Here is a 25929-nt window from a genome sequence, read left to right on the forward strand (position 1 = left end):
CATACACACACACACATGCAAGTATACATTCACAGACACATGAGCAAGTGTATGCACACACCACACACACATAAACACACAAAGGTATACACGCGTAGACACATGAGCAAATGCATACACTAGCTACACGCAGAGATACACACATGCTCACACACAAGCATGCAAGTGCGCATGCATACACACACTTGCACATACTGTACATGTAGACATATTAGGGATGGGACGATATGCTTATCTCACGATACGATTCAATACACAATATTGGGTTCACGATTCGATACAACCACGATACGATGTAATAAATAAAAGTTAAGTGACAACAAAGTATGAATGTGCAGAATTATTCCTGAACAATTCCTGAACAACAACATTTTTCTAGCAATTGCATTGGCTTTCTAGAATGCAAAGAATTTAAAAATGTATTGTCACATTTTTGTATTGCGATATATTGAATTTAAATATATCGTCCAGTCCCTGGCACATATGTATGCACACACACCAGCCCCCCAGCCAATCCTGGAGCTTCAGTTTTTGACATACCTTGCTTCTGCCCCCCTAGGGTGCTGAGAGAGAGAAATGATGGGAGTTTCACACATTCACTCAGGGGTCTCTAACCTGTGAAATCATGGCAATATTTAAGGCACTATGCCTGATCATCATCGCCATCTGTTTTGGTGTATCCTCTTGGGGTGCAAAATGTGCTTAATTGCAGTAGCGAAGTGACACTGTTATGTGTGTGTGTACGCACACACGCTCGCCTGTGTTACCAAGGGTTACCGGGGTCATTTGTTTTCCCTTTTCTCCCGCCGTTTTAATTGATGATCATTCATTGTTTCGCACCAACACCCTGTTATTAAGCAGAGTTCATTATTCTAAAACACTAACGCTGGGGAAAAGAGGGCGTCTCATGGGAAAACACCATTCTTTACGTGCTTTACCCAAGGTCACACCAGGAAAAAGGGGCCTAGCTTCATTATGAAAAGCCTATTATGCTAGATAGGGACTCAGTTGAATTCATTTTAATCACAAGTCAATACAATAGAAAAAAAGCAATACATTACATTAATAAGAATTTGTCTCAAAGCCCCAGTGTTCAGTGCAGGATGGGCATCGTGGGGCCTTAGTTATGTTGAGGTCTCTCATCTCTAATCTATCCCGTCACTCTCCATTGTGTCTATAAAATGATCCATCCATCACGATGTACCGTGCATCTAATGAAGCAGAAATCCCATAACATAGTCTTTAAAAGTAAAGAACATGCAGTGAAGGTACAGAAGCTGTGTTTCCCCCCATGCTTACTGTATGTCTTTCCCTTGTGATTTACAATGGAAATCAAGTATTTTTGAAAGTAGCAAAAGAATGCTGGGAGCAGTGAATTATTTTCATGAAAAGTGTGGGAAGCAGAAAACAGACAGCTTTCATAGGTTTAGCTGTGGCTGTGGTTGCATGGCAACATTCGGTTAGCTAACAGGTGTTATTGGCTGCAGAAGAAGCCCAAAAATAAAAATAAAAAATAAAACAGTTCAGTAAAGAGCAGTAAAGTACAATAAATTACAGTGGGTAGAGTTACATAATAGCTCTGAAGCTCTTTGGACTCCATGCTACTGTGTGTGTGTGTGTGTGTGTGTGTGTGTGTGTGTGTGTGTGTGTGTGTGTGTACGTACATATTGCGGGTGCATGCTTACTTGTTTGTTTGTGTGTGGGTGTGAGTGAATGTGTGTGTGTGTGTGTGTGTGTGTGTGTGAGAGAGAGAGAAAGAGAGAGAGAGAGTAGGCCATTTATGTGTGTATATATACATATTGTGTGTGTGTGGGAGAGAGAGAGATTTGCTTATGCTTGTGTATGTGTATGTGTGTGTGTGTGTGTGTTAGCGCTCATATGTGGCTGCTGCTTGCCCAAGCATTTTAAGGAAAAGGGCAGCAAAGGAAAATCAAATCACTTCTCGGAGTGGCTCCAAAAAGCAAGCGAAGCGCTCAGACAAGCATGCCTCCCCCAAAATAGATTGGCCACACCGCGACTCTCTCTCTCTCTCTCTCTCTCTCTCTCTCTCTCTCTCTCTCTCTCCCTCCCTCGTCATGATGAGAGAGAGTGCTCCCAATGAGAATTGTCTCCAGAACTTTCTCTGACTTGTGGCAGCCTGGGCAGAGTACTAATAATTTTAAAGCTGGCCGTATGATGAGTTTTGGGTCACTCAATCAGCGATGGGGGGAAATGAATGTCTACTGTAAAGTCAAGGCAATTTGGAAATAGTCCAAGGTGATTCTGTGAAACAGTGATTTACTGCACAGTACAAGATGGTGGAACGCTACAATATCTGGCTGGTTGTCGATTCAGTCACAATTTTACACTCTGTGTAGGAACTTCATACATTTGTGTTTGAATGTCAGCACTACAGGGCTGATCAGAGAGCACAGGGTCAAACATTTACACAGTGTTGTGCTTTGGTCAAAGGCAGAAATGGAAACTGGCTATCATGGGGATCAAACCTGTGATCTAATTATAAAAACAGCTATGTTAACTGATAATGAAGTCTACAAAATGAATTAGAATGAGAAATGGCATGCGCTGTGTATATATCAAGCTTTCACTATAATATACAGTAGTAATGTCACCACAATTGTTCTTTGCATCTTCTACGCATCGTTTCCGTTCATCTTATCACATGTGAATTGCCGCATCATGTAATACACTTCTGAACATCAAGGACAGGACTTGACTTCAAATTTCTTTCAAGGCTTTTCAAGTCTTAAAATAAGTTGAAACTGGCATCTAAGTTAGTGGCCTTGGCTTAGCTACTGTATTCACTGCCTCACTTAGTGCAGTTCGATCTGGAGATTTCATTCGGGCCTTACATCATCGGACTGCTCTTTTACCTAAAGCTGTGTTTTTTGTCTGCTCCGCTCTCCTTCCCGCTATGCCACATGCTGTTCAGTTGGCTCTTCCAGCCTCTGATTAGGCTTGTTAAAAGGATTCATTTAAAAACTAGCCCGCCAGGCCTCGGGGTAGGGGGAGAGACATCAAGGTTCTACTAATGCAGCGTTTGGATCCAAAATGGGATTTCAGACTCACAGTCTTGGCGCTGGACTCTCCTCTCTCATTCCAAACAGCTGTAGCATGCTGGAGTGATATAGTATTTTAGTCTGGCAATGTCTAACATGTATACACACACATACATACACACATAGACACACACACGCTAACACATACACACACACACTCTGCCCTCTCCAAAAGAACAGATGTGGTGCTAGTTTTCCAACTACATCAAGCTGCCCCATACTGTTTCTGGGTTAAGTGGAGAATATGTGGAAAAGAAAGATTTTGTTAGTAAGGGTTCTACTAATGCGTGCTTTTGACGTGTGTAAGACCATATATTGGCTTCCTTATCATTTATATTGCTTTGGCTTGCAATAGTGTGTGCACACAGCCACACACACACACACACACACACACATACACACACACACACACATACAGGACTCAATTGGCTCCTCAGAGACACCATGATTACGTTGTTTGCTTTATACACAAATCAATATGTTAGATTTCAGCATTTAACATTCTTCACCTTACATTGCTTTGACTTTTTTTTGAATTGCCCACCATTAACCCATTGACAAAACCATCTGCATTGCTGATGTCATAAGCCATTTCCAAATAAAACAAAAAACTAAATCTCCCCTCTGTTGGTATATGCTCTCTCTGATACTTTATTATACAATGATGCAGCATGATTCAATGGGTTCAGAGCCAATATCAACTGAACGCAAGTGTATTGCTCCCATTCATAGTGAATAACATTTATTTTATTGCTTAGGGCCTGCGAGCTGTTGGTGCTGATTTCCCATCAGCAAACATTTTGGAGCTTTTTTGGATATGAGCCCTCGTGTGTCACTATCTATCTTGTGTGTGCTGCCACAAGGGTTACAGAGAATATTACTATAAATTGTGTGCTAATTAGAAACTTGTTTTGTTTCACTATGCTTCAGTGTCTTCAGTAAATGTTATGGCAGAATGCATTTTGGTGTTGCATTGAATGTGACAGTCAGAAATAGTTTGGAAATAACTGTGTGTGGTTTCTCTCTTGTGCAGCACAGTATGTGACACCAGCATGACTCCAGCATGCTGCAGATTTTCTAGGGAAAATACACCCCCTGTACCTCCCTTCAACCCTGAACCACACATATTATAAATATCTAAGCATTTGATTCAGCAGATTGAGACAGTAAGATGCAGCTTTGAGATCTATTTGGGTCTCTGGGCAAGCAAAAGCAAGAATAAAAAAAAACAAAAAAAAAAACGGATGAAATTGAGCTTCTTGAAAAAACAACAACATACTGTTATGGTTCTCAAACATCTGGGCAAGAGGTACAAGGGAAAAAATCAATCATGTCTTCCTACCTTGTATGCTGCGCTGGACATTTGTCAAATGGCCGTGTATGGGAGAGCGATTGTAATGTGCTGGGGAGCGGGCGGAGAAATAATAAAGCATAGGAGCATGTCAATAACATTACGTTGTATTAAGCTGTACGCTCGGCCACATGAATCCATCTTCTGCCACAGTCAGAGCTTTCATTTCACTCTAGGGTGGCCACACATATATTTTAATCAGCCATTTGGCTGGCCAAGCTGACAACTGCTCGACAACAGGAGCTGATAAGGGTGATGATAAATCATAGCGCTGGTGGTAGAAGCTTTGGGTTCATTTCTGAGAACACCCGCCAGGTTTAGATTTATCCCACTATCCATAGGGCTATTCCAGGAAGCAGGATTACACAGTTAGCCAGATGACTGAAGAGATTTGGCTATATCTTGATATTTTGGATTTGAATGTGTAAAACCTGAATAATGGCTTATGGAATGTCAGTTATTTATACATACTAAAAAGGATACTAATAGGAGGGCTACGACATTCTAAGACAGGTAAAACACTACTGTAGGAAGGTGCTCTCTGGTCAAAAAATAGGAGAAAAGCAAGAATTGTCAAAAAAAGGCGAATCCAAGGCACTCTTCATATGATTAAAAAGCCCTAACCCTTTAATGAAAGGCTAGTTCATGGTCGAACAGATAAAATCAAGCCAACATGTTTCGGCCACACACGGCCTTCATCAGGGCATAGCAATGATTCATTCATCATTGCTATATATAATAATATAATTGCTATGTATAATCGTGCTTTCTGCAAACTCCCTTGCTGGAGTTGTGAATCCTATAAATGTTCCTACCCTTCTCTGCAGAACTCTCCAGGCCATTAAAAACAGTGTGTTTTGTTGAGGAGATTTAGTTTTGTTCATTTATTTGCTTTGTTTTGTTTAAGAGTGGCGATGCATGTGGTATCCCCGGCACCGTGCTCTAGACGGCTGAGCCACAGGGACGCTTGGAGCAATTTGTTTTAGAAGGGAAGGAATGAAGTCAACCCCCGCGGCACTGGGGGAGTAAGACCGGCGCGTCCTCAAGTTCCCTCACACAATATTTGGAGGAACTGTAGTTAACTAGTATACTGGTAACTTAAACCAACTGGTTTAAAATTCTGCTTCTCTTCTGCATTTCTCCATAGAATTTGTTTTCTCTATCATCTCAAATACTTGAGTTCTGGAAGTGGAATAGAGAGAAGAGGCTGGATAAACTCACTCCTCTGGTTCATAATACTGATACTCATCTAGTTGTAGCTTTTTGAATTATTATGATTAGTAGCAAAGTGGTCTATAATGCATTCAAGCACAAGGGTACGTTCAAGAACAAGCCAAGCCCAAAATGCAGTTCATTTGAGTATGAATGATAGTGCAGCTATCAGTTGTATCAATCAAATATGGTTTTCCCTGTGCCTTGCGATCTAGTGTTACTGCAGCAGCTGCAGAACAATTAAACCATTTACATGTTAAATATATTTGAACAGCAGAAGTAGCAGAGTAAACTACAGTACCTGACACTTTTCATCATGAGTGGCAGTTGAAACTTAAATGTGTAAAATGTCCTTAATTCTAACCTTAACATGCGCCTACATTGAACTACTATATGGGTTTACTGTGTGTTGTGGTGGGTATTTTATTGTTTATTTATGTAGTGTAATCTACTGTTTTCAAGATCTATCTTCACCGTATGCAAAGTTAGACAGAGAGACGAAGCACAATTATTTAATTTTATTTTTAATGAGATAAAATAAGATGGATCTTTAATATTCACTATAGAAATTGGGTCACTGCAGCAGCAAAGAAGACAGAACACAAGACAACAACGTGAACTTGAAATTCAATCAGCTTCAGAACAGCTACGATGGGACAGTGAAAGCGAGTCCCGTGTTTGATGAAAGGCAGGCAGTTAATGAGCTCCACCGACTCAGGAAAGCAGAACAACAGAGAATTGTGGAGTCAAGTCAGCCGCAGTCTTTGAGCTTGTTGACTTGACACATGGTACCTCAGTGCCACAGTGATCCGTGCGATTGCATAAGACGTGGAGAGCGGAAATCTTCTTCCCAGCTCCTTGCATTGGAGAAGAGTTTCAAAGGAGAGGAACTGACAATGAAAGAAGGCAGGAAGAAGGCAGTGAGTAGGTGATCTATAGAGAGGATGGGTGGTGGCGGGTGGAGGGCGGTGGGAGGGGGAGTAAACGCACACACACACACACACACATGAACAGATGCGCATACACACAGGCACTTACATGACAAGTCATTATCCGGCATCAGCCAGAGAAGACAGAAAAGTAGCAAGAGGGAGGAGGGAGTTAAGTGAGAAGGCATGAAGGAGAACAGAGCAAAAGCAAGGGGAAGGAGGAGGAAGAGAGGAGGATGGGGGAGGAGGAGGAGGATATGGGGGGAAGGGTGGGGGGGGGGGTTGTTTCTTGATCTCCTGCTGCGAAGGACATGACAGATTTGATGATGTTGACACGATGCATTTTTAGCATCCAGTCTTGACGCATTACCACACATCTCTAATCACCTCTTCTATCTTCTCTGTTCACCTGTATTTACAGCTAATGCATCGACAAAACATGGCTTGCACATAACACTATGTTCCTTTCTTAGAGAGAGGGACACATGGGAGAGATGAATAAAAACTGAGAGACATGAGTCCATATACAGCATTGACTGGGACTAAAAATCAGTAAGTGTGTGATTGAGAGAGAGACAGAGAGCAAGAGTGAGGGAGAAAAGACAGCTCCCATCAACATTGTGCACACATCCGTGGGTGAATTAATTGGCTACTTCCAGTTTGTTTACTCCGAAATACACAACCTAGTTTTGCTCTCTACACCTTATTGTTGAGTGTAGCTCATATTTCTGAAGTTTGTGTGCTTCTTTATCCTAAAAGATGCGGCAGGTAAACAAGGGCATGCATGCGTACCTTGACACACATACAGACACACAATTTATTAAGAGCATTTTACACTGAAAAAAGACATGTTACATGGACATTAAAAACAATATACACTACCAGTCAAAAGTTTGGACATGCCTAATTGAATGTAGTATGTTTTTAATTATCTTAAAGCCATTTTGCTCTAAAGGCTTATGCTTAAATGCTTGAAATTTGTTTCTTAGACAAATAGAAATAGTGAAGTTAAATGCATATGTATGAATTTCTTTCCAAAGCCTTTGCCTTTCCATCAAGGCAAATGGTGGCTACTTTAAAAAATCTAAAATATAAGATAGTTTTGGTCACTGCATAATTCCATTTGTGTTATTTCATAGTTTTGATGTCTTTACTATTTTTCTAAAATGTGGAAAATAATGAAAATGTGTCCAAACTTTTGACTGGTAGTGTAGGAAACTGCACACATACACACACACCTATCCTCTCCCTCCATAGCCACCACAGGTACCGGTGTGTGGTTGAGTCATGATGGATCCCCATTACCCTGGGCATGACCCCTCGTGGCTCAGTTCATTAAGCTAGTCACCCAAGTGTACGGGACTAAAGTCCAGATTTAATCACAACTTCCATCCTCTTGCCAATCACAATTAGACCCTGATAAGCCTCTCCAGGATGGCACCTGAGGGCCACCACACACAGACAGAGGTTAATTTGTGAGCAGCAAGGGGCCAGCTGAAGGGCAAAGGTCACTTGATTGAATACATGGAGGATGTGTGAGTGTGGGGGGGCTCGGCGGCAATTACAAAGTTCATCAGTATTCATGCGTTTCATTCATGGCTAATGAGTACATTACCTTCATAGAGATGTGCTGATAAGAGGTGGCCCTTAATGGGAAATAGCTTGTGGGTAGTCTGGGATATTCAGTATTGCTCGGGATGATTCTTTGATCCCAGAACAGAAGCCAACCTTTACATGTACATTCTCTTTGAGCAGAAGAGTTAAACTTAGCTAATGAGCTCCTGGGACACTGGGTTTTTCTATTCTAAAAGGGATTTCTTAGCTATTTTCTTTTTAAACTCGTGATTTCACACATGCTATCACATGCAGTCGCACACATTCACATCTGGGAGCTGCCCAGTAAAACTGCAGTCTTTTACTGTTGGCTTCTGAGCAGCTCCACTCCAGCTCCACTTTGCTCAGAGGCACCTTGACGATGACCTCCAAGGCACAAGCCCCCGTCAAACCTTAAGGCTACCGCAGCTCTTCCTGCACAATGTGAAATCGCATAGAAAAGAGTTTAAAACTGTGTCCACATTGCATTTCCATAGTGTTTCAAGTCAGTTATGTTGTAGAAAAAACGGGATCACACTGTTTGTCCATGCCTGTCACCCTGCCACCTAATGGGCCATTAATGTTGTTTCACTGATCTAATATGCTTTTATATTATATTTTTTATTATATTGTTATATGATTGTGTCCTAATTGTCTTAACAAAGCTTAAGAATAAGAATTAGCGTCAAATTTCTTTGCCATCTATGTTTACATGTACCAATAATTTGTCCTGGTATAGACACAAGTTGCAGAATAACACATTAGGTGGACACACCAGTGCCATGAATGCATGCTTTTTGAGTATGGGTCGTTCCAGTGAGAACCAGTCCCCTAAACCAGGCAATGTTCGCACCATGCTCTACCCATTTAGCTACAAAGCACTATGAAAAACAGGAGGAATTGTAAACATAAACAGAAAGTAAACATAGAGATCTGTGTAATAAAATATAACACATTTAAAAGAAGAGACTGTACAATGGTTTATTTTGTCCTGTTTATGATTTCATCTCTCTGACCTCGTATCCTGCGGTGCAATGTCATTTCTAGGCCAGCTGGCAGCGGGGACGTGTGAGATTGTGACGTTGGACAGGGACAGCAGCCAACCACGGCGGACCATCGCCAGACAGACGGCCCGCTGCGCCTGTAAGAAGGGCCAGATCGCTGGAACTACGAGAGCCAGACCCGCCTGTGTGGACGGTAAGATGAGGGGACGGGCTGTCCCAGCTCGGCTTGCTATCACTTACTTTAAGGGGCCACTTCAGTCTTCACTCAAACATGAACACGTAATTCTTGATACATGTCTGAGTGTTTGATTGGATGATGTTGGTCTTGAAGTGCATAAAGAAAACACAAGTATTTTCAATTATGTCAATCGGGTGCCCAGGATTGGAATAAGGTTCCTAACAGCATTAAACAGACTACAAACCCAGTCACATTTAAGGCAAAACTGAAACACTGGCTTTTAGATAACATACCCCTGTAAAGACAGTTGTGTAGGCAGGGATGTACGTAGCTCATTTAATGGACCAGTTTTAGTATAATAGGAAGGGTGTACTTTAGCCTGTTGTCTGAACAATGCCTGTTAATGCCCAATGTGAATATTTTCTGTATATTGATTTTTTTTTTGCTTTTATATGCCGCTAATGCCGTACTCCACTATCTCCACACACATATACGCGCACGCACACGCACACACCTCTACGACATCTAACTACAACAAGGACCACAATGGAAATAAGTCCTGTGACTTTTTTGTGTTATCCTTGATGTTCTTTTTATTGTGCATGTACATTGGTGTTGCAACCATGGAATTGTCCTTTTAAAGTGAATTGTCAAATAATAATGTGGCAAAGAAATTTCCCCCCGGGGATTAATAAAATACCTACCTACCTACCTACCTAATAAAACTAAAACTAAAAACTAAAAATCAAGTCATCAGTCCCAAGCAGTTAGAGTTTGGCTGGTTTAACTGGGGGCTTAAGGTGGATAAACCTACATAGAACAGCAAAGTGGATCATAGAGCCAAACCAATTGACAGTTGCATCTCTGCATCTCATCTTCTCTAAATCCCCCACTTTTTTAACTATAAGATGGGCTTAGACTTTATGGAATAGTGTGGGTTTAAATGTGCGTGTATAAATGAGTATTATTATGATGATTATGATTATGATTATGATTATGATTATTATTATTGTTATTATTATTGTTGTTGTTGTTGTTGTTGTTGTTGTTATTATTATTATTGTTATTATTATTATTATTAGCCTATAACCTTTATTTAAATCTCAGAACATGTTGAGGGTAGGAACCTCATTTACAACATTGCCAAATTCAAAAAAAAAAGTGAGAAAATATATTTAAACAGAAACAAAACAACAACTTGATTCAATGTAATTCAGTGCAGTAATACAAAATGTGAAATTTATTTCACTGGTGTCTAAATTCAGCTTACTAACCCATCACTACTTGAATAACTGTCATTTAGAGTGCTTTCTGTGCACATGTATCACTAGAAGACATTCCAGCATTCAAATAATTAATCAAACCATTAGAAAACACTGACATTTCTGACAGTGGCTATAGCACATCACCAGCAATACTAGATACATATAATTTTTTTATTATATGTCATGCAAAAAAGTATAAGAAAATGTAAGAAGAATAAAATAAGAAAAAAATAGCAGTCTTCTTGTAGAGAGAGAGACGCCCATTAGCTGTTGTTTTGGCTTCCTCTCAGACCTCCAGTGGTCGAGGAAATTATTTCTGGGCTTTTCTCTTGATGTTTGGAGACATTGCTCTCCAGCTTCCATGCTGACTTGAAGAAGTCACCCTGGCGCCTTCTTCAGTCCTCTCCATTCCAGCACTCAGACAGTTCCTTTTGCAGCTTGGGTTTTCCTGACTCTCCAAGCTGCCTTTCCGCTGCCTTTTGGGGCGGCCGTTACCATTATCACCATTCTGAAATGTCGATGTGGCCTCTGGCTTGTGGGATGGCAGGTTGTAGGCATCGGTGATGGCTGAATACACAGCTCTGACGTCGGGACAGACCTGCAGTGGACTGTACTGTTTTGACTGTGTGCAGCTTGACGCATCTCCAGGGTTGTATCCCTGATTGGAGTAGCATAGGTCTGCAGAGGATATGTGAGCTTGTTCAGGATAGGTCACCTCATTAGTCCCATTCTCAAAATCATTTCCTCCAAATCCATTGTCTACCCAGCGCAGACGACTTGACGCAAACAGCTTGGCATGAAGGCTTGTCTGCTCATTCATAGTCTCACAGCAAAACCCGGTCCCGTTGTTGTGAGGTGGCTGCGGTCTGGAGTCGCTTTGCTGTCCGTAAGCTTCTCCTATTTGCCCGTGGACGACTTGATGGGATACTGTATAAATCCAGGGTATTTATCCAATGTCAGGAGGCATTCATAGAAATGCGGGCTCCAAGGAGCACTGTGGCAGTTCATGTAGCCTAGATAGTCAATTTCCTCAGGAGAGAGTCTGTGCTTATCAGCTTGCTCTTCAGAGACCAGGCAGAGAGAAGCAGGTGGGCGGCTCTTGTAGAGGTTCATAGTAGAACCATCTAGTGGGTAACAGCAAGAAAACACATGGGAGAAATTATATACATATATTTGAATTTTTTTCATAGGGCTTATTGTGAGACAGCAGACTAAGTATAAAATGTACTGAGCTTGAGTCAATCTACACTGCATGTAATGCACTCCCTCTCAACCTTTTGTCACTTGCTTTAATATACTACAAAAAATGCCAGTCAAAATAGTGATTAAAGGCAATAAAAATGTATCAATTTTATGGTATTTCTGTGAAATTGAACGATGATACACTGCAGACTGATGAGGAATTATGCTTAAATTGATAGGCAGTGAAGTCTGGCTTTTGGAACAGATGGCAAAACTGAGTTTCGATGATTTCCTTCTGTGTTCTTCATTCTGTGCAGTGAAGCTTGTGTGATAGTTTTTAAGATAAGATTACTTTTGTAGTCCATAGTTTGTTTGTATTGAAATGGCATTGCTCTTGTTGCAGTCGGGTCCAATTTCCTGTGTGCAATTTCTGTGTAGATCAATGCTAAAGTGACAAGATGAAAACTTTGGAAGGATGAACTGTGTTTTAAAATGATCGCAATCTTCACAATGGTGCTGCCAATGACATCATAAACCAACTGGAAGTCTCTCTCAGCTGAGTGCAACAACTACAGAGATTTGCATTTGTATTATTTGTATATAGATTTGTGTCTGGATAAAATTGTATGTGGAACTCAACTGGAAATGGAACAATTCTAAAATTATTTTTAACATTATTTTAATTAGACTGACAGTGACGTCCCACCACATCCTCAACTGACTGACAACTTAGGGTTCATTTGTAAATCGAAAAGTTCAACATCCAGGAAATTAAAGCAAACTCACTTGAAAATGTTGGTGAACTACATAACAATTTATTTGACATTACTTGAATTGCAGAACCATTAATTTACCATTACTTATAAACTATTTTCAGGAGGTATAAAATCTTATATGCAACTTATAATAACTGATTATAACTTATAATCATAATAATAATTCATGTTCAATGTTTTGCTTTGAATATATGAGTATATCTATAAGTGTAATATATACAAGTATAATTTTAAGTAACAAAATGATACATCTTTATTGTACAATGCAATATTCAAGTGCAGTAACAACTATTCAAGTTCAGTTTTTGGTTTTGAAATATAAAATATCCACATAATGTGCTTGTGTTTACGCACATGTGTTTGGGTGTGTGTGTGTGTGTGTGTGAGTGTTTGTGTGTAAGGTTATACTCTAGGATTTCCTCCCACGTTGTCACATTGCACACACACACACACACACACACAAACCTTTATTGCTGCTCATATTACTAAATCCCAGAGTTTGATATTATTGCCATGCACATCTGAGACGCTTGTCTCCACAAATGCAATCTTATTTGTTTATTGTCTGTTTCTGAGAAACACTCTACTCTGTTCACTTTGGGGATATTGTGTGTGTGTGTGTGTGTGTGTGTGTGTGAGAGAGAGAGAGTGAGAGAGAGAGAGAGAGAGAGAGAGAGAGAGAGAGAGAGAGAGAGAGAGAGAGAGAGAGAGAGAGAGAGAGATGGCATAAAAGACCCCAAAAGCCACAAATGGGATTTCAATCGGTTTTAATCTACTCGAGTCCTTGAGGTCTGCTCCCTGTTGTAATATCCCCTTGCCTTGGCTGACACGATCTGTGTCCTTCATGCTTCATACTCTGTTAAGATAGGTCATCCCATACACACAGGATAATCCATAGCTCCATCAAAACTCTCGCCCCGCTTCCAAAATGGTACATAGTAATGAAAACAGAGGATGCACAGCAGTGGTGTTGATCCCAAAGATTGAGCTGTTCTTTGTTGTTGTGCGTTGTGTATTTCCGATATTCCAGCTGCTTGATGTCTGTTTATTGCTTTGAGGAGGTGAAAGTTGTAGATAAGTCGTCGACACGATAAGCTTTCCATAGCTGCGCTGTTTGATGCGCAAGTCCACAAGGAGACTAGCTTCAAAACAACAAAATCCTCCAAGAATCTCACCTCTGCGGCAAGATATGCTCACGCTGTCTCTCTGCCCTCCTCCCTCTCATATTTTTCTACTTCACTCCTCTCCCCCCCGTCTTTCTCTCTCACACGCGCACACGCTCTCATTGTCTCTTCCTCTCCTCTCTCCTTGTCTTCGATGGCTCTACCCACAGGGGGCCCAGCATAGCCTGGTGTTGCATAAATACATACTTTCTCTTATCTGCAATTTCATGCTCTTGAGTCTTTTCCTCTGTGCTTGGTGACTTTTCAGGGAGCTGATATTGATTCCTATTAGGAGGGTGAGACCGAGAGAGAGAGAGAGAGGGAGAGAGAGGGAGAGAGAGAGAGAGTCACAGGTTGTTGCTGACGAGAGAGAGAGAAACAAAAACAGAGAGCAAAGTAGTGTTGGTTGCAGGCAAGAGTGACAGAGTTGCAGTGGGGGGCAACTCCAGAGACTAAGTGAGTCTTGTCAAGGGTCGTGATGGTGCTGTGGTGGCTGTGATATCTCAGTGGGGAGTCCATGCCCGAGGTGAATGTGTTTGTGTTTGGGCTTCCTTTGCTGCGCTGTTGACACTGATTAAAGCACCCTAGGTGACCAGTTTTGAGAGGGTTAGCCCACTGACAGCACTGCTAATGGTGTTAGTGATTTAGAGAGGAAAAAACAGTGCGTGCGTGCTCATTTGCATGCCTGTGTGAATGTGTATCCACCTTTGTGTGTATGTGTGCATGTGTATGTGAAAGAGAGGCAGAGAGAAAAAAAACAAATGAGACACAGACAAAGACACATAATGCATGGCCATACCTATAAAGCTGCATTGCAAGCTAAAAAATGTATGCTCATACCACTGCATGTACATCCCTTGGTGGCTTGCATATGAAGAATTGTTCCAGTGAATCAGGCGGTGATAGAGACAACAGCATGCGTCAGGCTTAGTCTCTGGGCTATTAGACAGTACCAGAGTTCCAATCATACTGCATCAGCCCACTGGTTTGATCCAGGGAGGAAAGGAGGGGGCCAGAGTCTGCTGGGGAAACATGTCATGTCAGCTCCGGCAGCCAGTTAGCTAGCTAGCCGCTACTGCAGCACTGTCCAGGGGGACTGGTGCTGGAAAGATGGTCCTGTGGTGAATCTGTAATGTCGCTCTTTCTCTATTCTCTTTTTCTTTCTGCTTCTCTCTCCGTTTCAAACACACACATGTATGGTGCAGACTGAGGACTGACCAAGGGCTGTGGACTTTTCAAGGGGAGAGGAGGGGGAGAGGGGGGACAGATGGAGACCTGAGCCTAAGGTGGGGTGCGTCTCCTTGGGTGTGCTGGCTTGGCGGCTGCGCCTCTATACTGGAGAGCAACAGAAAGGGAGAGATCACATGGTCCTTTGCACTACCAATCAGGCCCTGGAGCCACGACTCCCTCAATCTGTCGCTTCTGCATCCTGTGCCTTTTTATTCACACCGGTGCTGTTCACACTTTATTCTACAGTTCTATTCTAAAATGTCATATATTCATTTTTTGGGGAATAAAATCACGACCAGAAATGCATCATTGAGTATTACTAAAATATCCCATCTGCAAAAATGTTATCATTTTGTCAACCAATTTCAGCTGCCTACTATTCTTTAAAACCTAATTTGTTTTAACTTTGTGTTATAACAATAATTGTGTCAGGTTTTCCTCAAATGGGGAATATCTAATTTTGTAACAGAACTCTTCATCCATATAAATGGTTACATTCCAAACAACTACAGATCCACTTTGAGGAAAACACATTATCTGCAATTGAGTATGAAATATTTTAACACCATCAACTGTGAGGGTAATTCCTTTTCTAACTACTATTTCCTTGCATGATTTCGAACATCTAACAACACTGGTGGGTACAGAAAGTGGGTCCAGGAAAACTCATGGAGGGACATTTTGCAAGCTGAAATTCAAAACAGCCATCCTCCTGGTGTTAAAACATAGTCCATCCTCAAAATCTTAGTATATTGAATGTGAGAGTCTTAGACAAAACCTTTTATGAGTTCAAAACTGGTCAATACTGAGTTTTGCTTTCATATCAGCAATGAGTTTGTGAAAAGTGTAATTTTGTCCAAGTAGTGGATCTCTCATTTTGGAATAAGACGGATTTAAACTCTTTGAAATATACAGCAAAATGAGCCAGTTAGCTATACTGTTCCTGCAAGAAGTGATAAGCCATAATGAATCATCCATCAGCATCCAGTTGTCTGAGACACTGGGAAATGCATTTACCAATTCAGTTCAGGCTTTATTGTTCCTAAAGGGAATGTTGTTTTTGCAGACAGAGTTTATAATAGATCACAACAGCAAAACCAAAAAATATAAACACATAAAAAACACAATAACCTATAGATACGATTTCAAATGGCTGCAGCTGTTGTAAGACTTATTTTAGGGCCAGGGAGAAGAAAATACTTTATTTACAGTGTATAAGTTGCATCTGCAGCAGCAGTACAGTTCTGTGTGCTGATGAGACATTGTGTTACTAAATGCAATGGCAGAGGTTACTAGTAAAAAAAATCCAGAGAACCTTTAGAAGAAAGAAATCCATTTCACATTCCCATTGTGAATCAGGTCAGTGAAGATGAAGAGAGGTCAGGCTGTGCTTTCAGGAAATTATATTTCCAAATCTCCAAAATGCTAGATATCCAATAAAGAAAAAAAACAACTATCTTATCATTCAGTATCTCCAAAAAGATATAGAGGATCCAGTCTGTAAAGTGTTATTTCTTTGTCAGCTTAGAATTTAAGTTACTTTGCTAGCTTCTTTAGAAACTAATATTCGTTTCAGTTTTGCATTATCCATTGTAGGTCAGAAAATACTTTTAATAACGTTGTTTTTAATTGTTGTTTTATTTTTATGCAACATTAGATAGTGTGGAGTTTTCGGTGGAGAGAGACAGGAAAGATAAAACACAGAAGTCCCTGATATATAACAAACTTTGAGCCAAACTCAAACCCATGGCATTGTATGTGATATTATTTGAAAAGGAGAAAAGTAGATGAATAAAATATATTTATGGCACCATCACAATACAACTGTTTTTGTTTTTGTTTTTTTTATTTAGACAACAGGGGAGGTAAACAAGAAATTTGGTGAATTTACCTAAAGCAAATTGTGACTGTGGTTGCTGGTATTTGTTACAAACACACAGTAAGAGCTCTCTAGAACTCCAAACCAAAGCGTTGAGTCAAGAAAGTTGAGAAAGCATGTTTTTTCTATGGATGTTTTTCATAACTCTTCTCTCCCCCATAAACTCCCCTGAACGAGGCAACTTGCTGCAACTGCCAAGCCTCCGCTGTGAAAGAGGATTGAGAGAATGAGAGAAAAAGCAGAACAAAAGTCCCAAACGAGTTTTGGTTGTGTTTTTTCTTTTCTTTTCTTTTCTTTTTGGGGAAGGAAGGGGCACTCTGGATTTGTTACCACAACCTTAATGCAGAAATATCTCTCCAGAGTGAGCGGTATCAAAACAGTTTTCTGTGGGCTTACACAGACAGACACAGAAATATTGTGCCGGGTGTGTTTTGCAGTATGACAAGCAGAAATATAATACAAAGAATGCCTGTGTTTTCCCCGTAGGGTGAAAAACTGACGAGTGGCGCACATTAGCATAAAAATAATGCAAAGTGTTGTGCTCTTGCTTTCATTCTGTGTCAGAGTTACAGTAAGTTTACCATCCATTAACCTTGCATTGTGTCTCTTTGTAGCCTCTCCCTGCTGAATTCGCAAAACGTGTCAGATCCAGTTTCCACTGTTCCTTCAAAATTAACGTATTCTTTGTTCTTATTAAACAATGACTTATGATTTTGGACTTTTGCCAACAATCAGACTATATACATGTATATATGTATACATATATATATATATATATATATATATATATATATATATATATGTGTATATATATACATACATATATACACGTACACCTAATACTTTGTACATTCAGTTTATATATATATAAACTGAATGTACAAAGTATTAGGGACACTTTTCATTTTATTTCATGAAGTACACTGATGAGGTGAATCCAGGTAAAAGCCATTATCTCTTAATGATTTCCCTTATTAAATATAGACCAATTACAAAGGAGGAGATGTAAATAAAGAGAAGCAGATGAGTTAGAGAAGGATTTTTAAGCTTTGAGACAGTTGATGTGGATTGTGCAAAAGGGGCTGGAACTCAATATCAGAAAGATGTCCTTAATATTTGGTTCCTTCAGCATATATTTTCTTTAAAAAAATGTTTTCCAAATTCCCTTAAATATTTCAAAATACACAAATAAAATGGAGATAATATAATCCTCCAAGGACTTATGAGCTGAAACAACATTTCATAGTGTCTTCCTTTCATGCCAGCTATCATTTTAGATGTGTAGATCGGAGCTATTTTTTTTTTTTTCCCCAAAATGATGGATGTTAATGCAGCCAAAGATGAATAAGTAGTCCACTGGATGCGTATGCAGGAGTCATTCTATATGCATACATTGACTGTAAATATTTAATACCCAGATGATATAGCTTATACTGATGCCATAATGCATTCAGGCAGGTCGTTATGCTCTCTCTTAATGAAACTGCATTACCCACGTATCCCCTCTGCCCAGAACCCATTGCACCCCACCTTCATAAATCTAGAAGCGCGAGGTGATGAAGTGGACCCAGGTGTTCCAAGGTTCTGAGTTGTTGATAACGTCAGGGGTTATTGATGCCCTATTATTGTGCATCTTGCTCTCTATGTTTTATTGCAATTAATCCGGGTCGAATGGGAAAGAGGCCACTGAAGTTCCTTTGTGTTTGAGAAGTGCATGATAAGCATATATAAATACAGTGAAAAGCACTCATATTCAGATTACTCTACCTGCATTTACCTCAGGCTTTCAGCCACTTTTGGTCTTTTTTCTGCTGTTTTCATGCCAGGCACAATTGGCCCTAACAAATTCTGCTTTTTATTCCAATGCCATCGCTGAAAGTTGCCGTTACCTAAGCAACTGTGAGTCACCGGTAATTTTGTTCGGGGAACAAAAATTAATTTATTTATAGTTCTTGCTAAATTCTACACTGACTTAATGCCAAATCATTCAGCTAAAGATCAGCACTCCTCAAGTAAGTGTTCATGAAGAGGGATATTGGCTCGGTGTACTGACTTCACACGCTTCGTCTGGGTTTCAAATGAGCTATCAGGTCCTTATGTTGAAGTATTACGGAACTCTTCATAGAGGAGGATTCTCAGCAAGGCCAACTCACCAATCACTTGATAAGCTCATCAGAGTCATCCTAACATCTTGGCCTTATAAATCTTCAAGTGCTAAAGTGTCTCAGCTCAACTGTCACTCACTCCCACCCTGCTTTTTGCATTATTTTTCTCTGAGAACACACACACACACACACACACAGACACTAACACAAACAGACACAAACACACACGTACGCACAAATACAGCACATATAAATGCACACACACACACACGCACACATACAACCACACAGATATTGTGAATAAATCACCAGAGACTACGTGTTGGTGAGAGTTAGCAGCTTCTCTCTCTCTCTCTCTCTCTCTCTCTCTCTCTCCCTCCTCTCTCCTCTCTCTCTCTCTCTCTCTCTCCCTCTCTGACACCACCCTGGCTGGTGGTGAACCCCCGCCGGTGGCCGGGGGCGGCGAGGAGGCCAGTGCCGCCTCTCGGCACGGCATGCCGCAGTGCGCCTCCTAAACGCCTGCCGCCTGTCCTCCCTCCCTCCTTCCCGCCAGCCTGCTCGCCGGCGCTGCTGTGTTTGATGGTCCGTGCTCTCGCCCTCTCCACCTCGATGGTCTAATTGGAAGAGAAAAGTTTCCCTGCCGCGAACGCATGTCCAAGGGGCTATGTCTGTTTGGGAGGCTACAGGGCATGAACAATTAATTAATAATTACTGCTTCTTCACCCCCCTCAGGGCCTAAGCTACAATTTACAGCAGGGGGAGGTCGTCTCTTTGCATGTTCAAGTGAGTCTATTTACATAGTTTTAACTACTGCTGAAATATTGTGACTGTGTCATGGTTAAAGTGGTGACATATGACACCCTTGTGTTTTTCTATATTCGTGACATCTTCCTTGGATTTTCTGTTGATGAAGTTTGAGTTTCTGTAGCTACTGTTTTTTTCTTTGTTCAGCCATGGTGACTGTCACTGTTGATGCGAATTACCCAGTTCTTCTTCTATTTATTCCAAACAAACCGTTCTTTCTGCTGCTGGAAATGGAAAACGCATCACTTCCTGTAATGCAATTTTTCCGGGAAAATAAACTCAAGTGTTTAGAACAGCATATGTAGCAAATGTAAAAGCTTTTGTGAATTTGGTGTAGGTTGAATCAGTATCAGTGTCATATCAATCAGCAACAGAGTAGCAAAATGGACGTTTATTTATGAGAATGTCGCAGACTTTAAGATTTCTCCTCCTCTGAAGAAGTGTGTATCCCAGCTAGCCTGAGATCCAACTTGTGTGTCTTGCTCTGCTTTGTAGCCCCTCATCCTAATTGTTGTCCCAAGACTGAGAAAAAAGAAAACTGATAGCTAGGGAAGTGGACCACCATAAAACAGTTGTTGAATACATATGTTTATATAGTGAAAACAAGTTAGATTTTCTTGTAAATATAACAACCTGATCTCATAAAATTTCATGAAATGAGCACAGAGTCTGAAACATAGACTTTGTGTTGTAGCCACACAACAAATTGGATTATGTGGCGATAGCACAAATTGGACAAGCCATTTCCACCTGTTTGTCATGTGAAAAGGTTAAGTTTAGGCTGGTAAAACAACTTTGGTTAAGGTTAGGTTTAAGGTTAGGAAAGTAAAACAATTTGGTTAAGGTGAGGAAAAGGTGGTTGGTCGTTAAATAAGAAAAAGCTAAAAATTAAAACTTCACATAATCCTTTTGTTGTGGGAATATGTAATTCTCACTTTTTATGCACGGAGCACGTATTTGTATTTGAAGATATCATGCTCATTTCACCAAATTTCAGGAGATCAGGCTGAAACGTAAGGCAATCCAGTCGCAAATCCATGTTTTATTTCCCTGTTTGTTCGCTTCAAATCGCTACAGAGAGAGGTAGATTCTTGCCTTTCTGGCAAGCATAAAAATGTGAGATGTAAAAAACATAGCTTGTTTTTCAGTTATTCCCCTTATTTGCCCAAGTGTCTGTCTATGACAACCTCAGTGATACATTGCATATTCACGTTGGATTATAAATTGGCAGGCTTTTATTGCTTGGCAGTTCTTGATGGAAGCTCCGACAAGATGGGCCAATCATCTCTTGAGTTCCATTGCCATTTGATTGCCGCTGCCGACGGAGGGCTGTCAAGAAGGGCTGCAACCTAAGTGTTCACTCACTCGTTCTCGCGCTCACTCACAGCTCCTATCCGACACACACAAGCCCATCTGGCACCGAGAGAGAAAGCGCTTTCCCTTTTTAACCCCCATTACTCACGAGGTGCTGATTCCATATGATGGGTGTCAGAGCCCTGCAGTGTACATCTCCTCCACTCCCCTGCACCCACTCATCTTCCTTTCATCTCTGCTTGGTGATTACAGTTCCTGTTTTTTTTTTTTTTGGTTTTTTTTTCCCCCAAGGTGCCTGGTGGTTGATAACAGGAAATTGGGTGGGTGGGGCCCCAGTTGAGATGCATTGTTTGTTGCTCAGTTGGTTGGTTGGTTGGTGGGATGGTTGGTTGGATGGATGGATGGATGGGTGGATGGATGGATGGATGGATGTCGGGGCCACAATGTGATGGACTGGCAACATGATATTACAGCTCTGCCGGGAGTCAAGGATCTGTGCTGGCTTTGACTGCGGGGGACGTGAGGGGAAAGTCAATGGGAGCGGGAAAGGGAAGGTGATCTGCGCCAGCCTGCTTTCTATTGAGTATGGTTTATTTTCTACAAGGACGAGCACAACCCCAATGACACAGTGCAAGCAATTGCCCGTTGCCTTGTATCATGGTATTAAGCTCATGTTGGCTAATTTTCAGCATGCTTGGGCGTGTGCGTTAATGATTACCAGGAATAGCTGAACTACATAGTTTTTTTTTACAAATTTTTTGTCTTTGCAGTGCAATTGCTGTGTAAATGTGGGAGGGGATTCTGAGTCTGTGCCCTCCCCATGATTGGGGGGTTGTTTCTGTGTGATGCTATGGTAGGAAGTGTAATTTGGTGGTCGGTGGATGTAAATATAACACGGTTGTGATTATTCTTTATCTTCCTCATTAAAGCAGTGGAGGAACAGCTGTGCATGTACACTGGGCAACTAAAGTAGGGAGGCACTCTATTGTGACTGAAATGATAAAATGCATAATTAGGTAGTCAATGTTGTGTTCCATCTCTTTCTCTCCCTCTCTTTCTCTCTCTCACTCTGTCTTGTGCTGATAGGTGCAACTCTGTGTTTCCTCTCCATTTTCACAAATGATGTTGTTCATTAATGCAATGCAATTTCGGGCAGGCCTCTCCCTTTCTAGCTGCCGCGTTTTGTCTTCGGTAATTTACCTTTATTGGCTGGCTTAGCAATTTCATCTGAACATGGGTTCATTTAATAATGTATGTGTCTCGTTGTTTTGTACTGTTCCATCTCCACCTGTAATTGCTGTGCAGCTGGGCACGCTCGGCTGGATGGATGTACCAGCCGAGTGCAAGGGCTTGGTGCGGGAGAAAGAGAAGGAAGAAGAAAAGGAAACTAGGAAGGCCAGGTTCCTTCCTCCATTTCTTTCCAATGAAACATGCTGAGGAAGACGCACTGAATTGATCTGAAGAAGCCCTTTAATCTGTGTGCCTGTGCTTGTGTTTGCATGTGTGTCTATTTCTGTGTCTAGGACTTGGTCTGTGTATGCATGGATCTTTCTGTGTTCCCATCTGCCTGTGTGTGTGGTGTGTGTGAGTGCGCGCGCATGTACTGTCACACAACTGCAGTCACCCTCTACTCTCATCTAATTGTTCTGCAAAGCCCCGCGAGGAGGATTGAAGTCACAGTTGTCTTTGTCCTTGGGTTGGAGCACCACTAGCTCACCTTGGCAGTAATATAAAAATGCTGGGTTCTCTGTAAAGTACATGCGTGCACCCACTCAGGTGTGTGTGTGTGCGTGCATGTGTGCGTGCACGTGTGTGTGTCTGTCCGTCCCTTGGTAAGATGACAGACATCATTATCCCCACCCTTCACACCATCCTGTCCTGGGGAACCTTTTAATCTCCCTATAAAAAACAGAAAAAAAATCAAATGAATGAAATAAAACAGAACCCACCTCCCCCCCTCTGCATCATCCTCTGCTGTCGCATGGGGGCAATTTTTATAACAGCCAGTTATGGGACATCACATGGCCAAAATAATATTAGTACGGCAGTGACAGGCATGTGAAGGCAAGATGAATGTGGGATAAAAATAAAGGCAAATGAATACAAATGGTGTCTCCTTCACCTAGAGGGGGGAATAAATCATATGTGGACTAATGTGGTGTGTTCTCTCTTTCTCTCTTTGTCGCTTCCTCTCCGTCTCACACAGACACACACTCTCTCTCTCTCTCTCTCTCTCTCTCTCTTGCTCCCCTTCATTCTCCATCTCACTTCATCTGATTAAGTTAGCTGCAAAGTGTCCCTGTGTATTAATAATCCGCTCAGAGAGGTGAGGGGAAAGCAGAGGTATTTACTGTATGTAGGATGTCACTGTGGAGAAATGCAGTAGACGAAGTCATCAGACAGTATTAGGGGGAGTGTGATTCCTGTGCGTGGGATGTCCCAAGTGTGTGTGTGTGTGTTTGCTTGCGTGCTTGTTGGCGTGTGGTGAAACTGATTAATTAAACATTTTTATCACGTCACAGTCACATCCAAGTTTATGTATTTTGAGGCAATTCTTAGAAAGATTTCCTTTCCTCTCCAAACATTGAAAAAAAAATCACAGCAACTACTACCTTTTTCCTCCCTGAAAAATGGATAAACTGCAGTGTAATGGGACCAGGCTAGACTGATTTGAAGGTGTAGAGGGCACGTCCCGATTGATAGATGGAAGAGGAAGAGGTAAGGCCTCACATCGAGTGATTGTGTGTTGTGTGCACTCCCGCAGGCAAGCAAACCTTGCTCCCCGCAAATCTCTCCGAGTCTAAACTGAGGCCAAGGGTTTGATCCCAAGGGGAACAACACTTGGTATGAGCACTTAACCTGGATATAGCACTTTAAAGGCCCCAGCTGTTGAAATGTGTTGTGTCCCAAATTGAGCTCCTTAAGTCACGCCAAATACAGATTTCATATTCTGTGGGGTTTAGCCATCGTTGTGAAACTAATTTAAATGTTAAGGTATACATTCAAGCTACGGCTTTGTAGAGTGTTCCTTTGATGAGGGGAATGAGGTAATTTACTGTGCTCCTTCTGTTGCATACCTTTGTGTTTATTTAAAGGTGCTATGTGTAGCATTTTTAAACATCAATATATCATTGTCAAATTAATTGTGATACCTTGGTATAATTACTGTAAGCAAACGAGACCATGGTTGAGACGATCGGTAGCCTCTATCTCATGCCAGTGGTATTGTTAGTTCTAGTTTTTCAAAATTCAGAGCACATTTCCCATAAACCCTGTGGCTTCCTGTCACAAAGATGATGATGCTATGTGTCCCTCTCCTGTAAGGCATCATAAGCATGTTGGATTTGTTTTTTTGTTGTTGTTTTTTTTTTTAGGGGGATTTTTCCATTGGCCTTCCACTTCCATTGTGAGAAACTCTCCCTTTGTGCTGCAAAGCAGTGGTTTTCAACCCCAGAAACCTGCTGGTTTTCATTCTAGCCATCTAATCCGGGGCTATTTTACACCTGGAACACTAGGTGAATGGAATAAACTACCTGGCAGGATATAAAACCAGCAGCAATCTGGGTCCAGAATTGAAGACCACTGTCATAAAGCGATCCAGCAGATTTAGTCAATTTACAATGTAAAATACAGTGTGGAGGCATGTAGAGGCTTTTCGGTAATGGTCTGATTTGCAATCATACTAATGTCTCAAAATGAATGTGCTAATGATTTATTGATGTCAAAATGTAGCACATTTAAATAGAGGTGAATAGTACAAATCACTGCAGAAAAGAAAAATATTGTTTTCAATTCCATTGAGAACAAGACGACTAGTGTTCTGGTGTTCTAGTGTTAGATGAGCAAGTACACAGAGAAGTGACAATGAACACTTGCTGGTGTTTGAAAAGTCTCCTCTTCTTTTCTTATCTTCCCTTCCAATAGAGGGATGGCAGCAACAGCATTCTAATGGCCTCTCTAAAAGGAGCACCGTCTCATTGGGTCGTCGATCTGTAAATGGGGGGGAAGTGAATCACGCTTCACACCCCAGCTTTCAACCCCGACAGCAGCAAGACACCACAGACAAAGTATTCACTGAGCCCTGTGCAATTAGAAAATGGATCAATAACTCTTGCTATCTCCTCTCATCCACCCAAAATGGCCTCCTATTCCACACCTATAAATAACATTACCCATAGAGAATGTCAGAGCACCAAAACACCCCCACCCCCACAGAAACACACACGTACACATAAACACACACACGTACACACACACGTACACACACATACACACCAATATAATCAGGAAACAGGTCTAATGTAACTTGGTCATATGGACTCCAGCTGGGTGGGATGGAGCTGTGAGCCAATGGCCCCGCCCCCTCATCATCTGGACTAATTACACCCATCATTAATATTAACGAGCTAATTTGCATGCTGACAGAATGTATGCTATTAATGAGCAACGAGTTCATGTCGCTAGATGGAATTGTTGGAAAGGATGAGAGTGGAAGGTCATTGAATGCAAAAAGAGAAAAGTTTACACACACAAACCAAACATGTACACCTACACATACACACACACACACATACACACACATACACACACATACACACACAGAGGTATGTGTGTTCTTGATAGTTAATTGAGAGAATTTGGCCTGGTTGTATTATGGGTGATAAGTTGCGGCTCATTTCCCAGAGTGAAAAATTATTAGCTGCAAATATGTAACAATGTCCTTCATAACATCATCATGCTGAGATAATTATAATTTAATGTGATACTCTGCTGTACTCCCTAATGTGTCTCTGTTTCGCTCGCCCCCCTCCGGGGAGGTCAAAGGTCAGGGTCAGTTACACAACACCACACGCCCCTGGAGCTGGTAGGGATCCAGCGTCTTGCT

The 25929-nt window shown here is 41.3% G+C and overlaps 1 protein-coding gene across 1 annotated transcript in view; it reads left to right on the plus strand.

The window, feature by feature from the left end:
* tafa5a (TAFA chemokine like family member 5a) overlaps positions 1-25929 on the plus strand; it is an 82519-nt gene that overhangs the window by 20310 nt on the left and 36280 nt on the right. The window contains exon 2 of the mRNA XM_071540038.1: positions 9192-9341. Within this exon, the coding sequence (XP_071396139.1) occupies positions 9192-9341 (150 nt within the window). The remainder of the gene's footprint in view (positions 1-9191; positions 9342-25929) is intronic.

This window comes from Centroberyx affinis, unplaced genomic scaffold (assembly GCF_046629955.1).
Source record: "Centroberyx affinis isolate AG114_WGS23_722 - 3 ecotype Tasmania unplaced genomic scaffold, CSIRO-AGI_Caff_v1 ptg003554l_1, whole genome shotgun sequence".
Lineage (NCBI taxonomy): Eukaryota > Metazoa > Chordata > Actinopteri > Beryciformes > Berycidae > Centroberyx > Centroberyx affinis.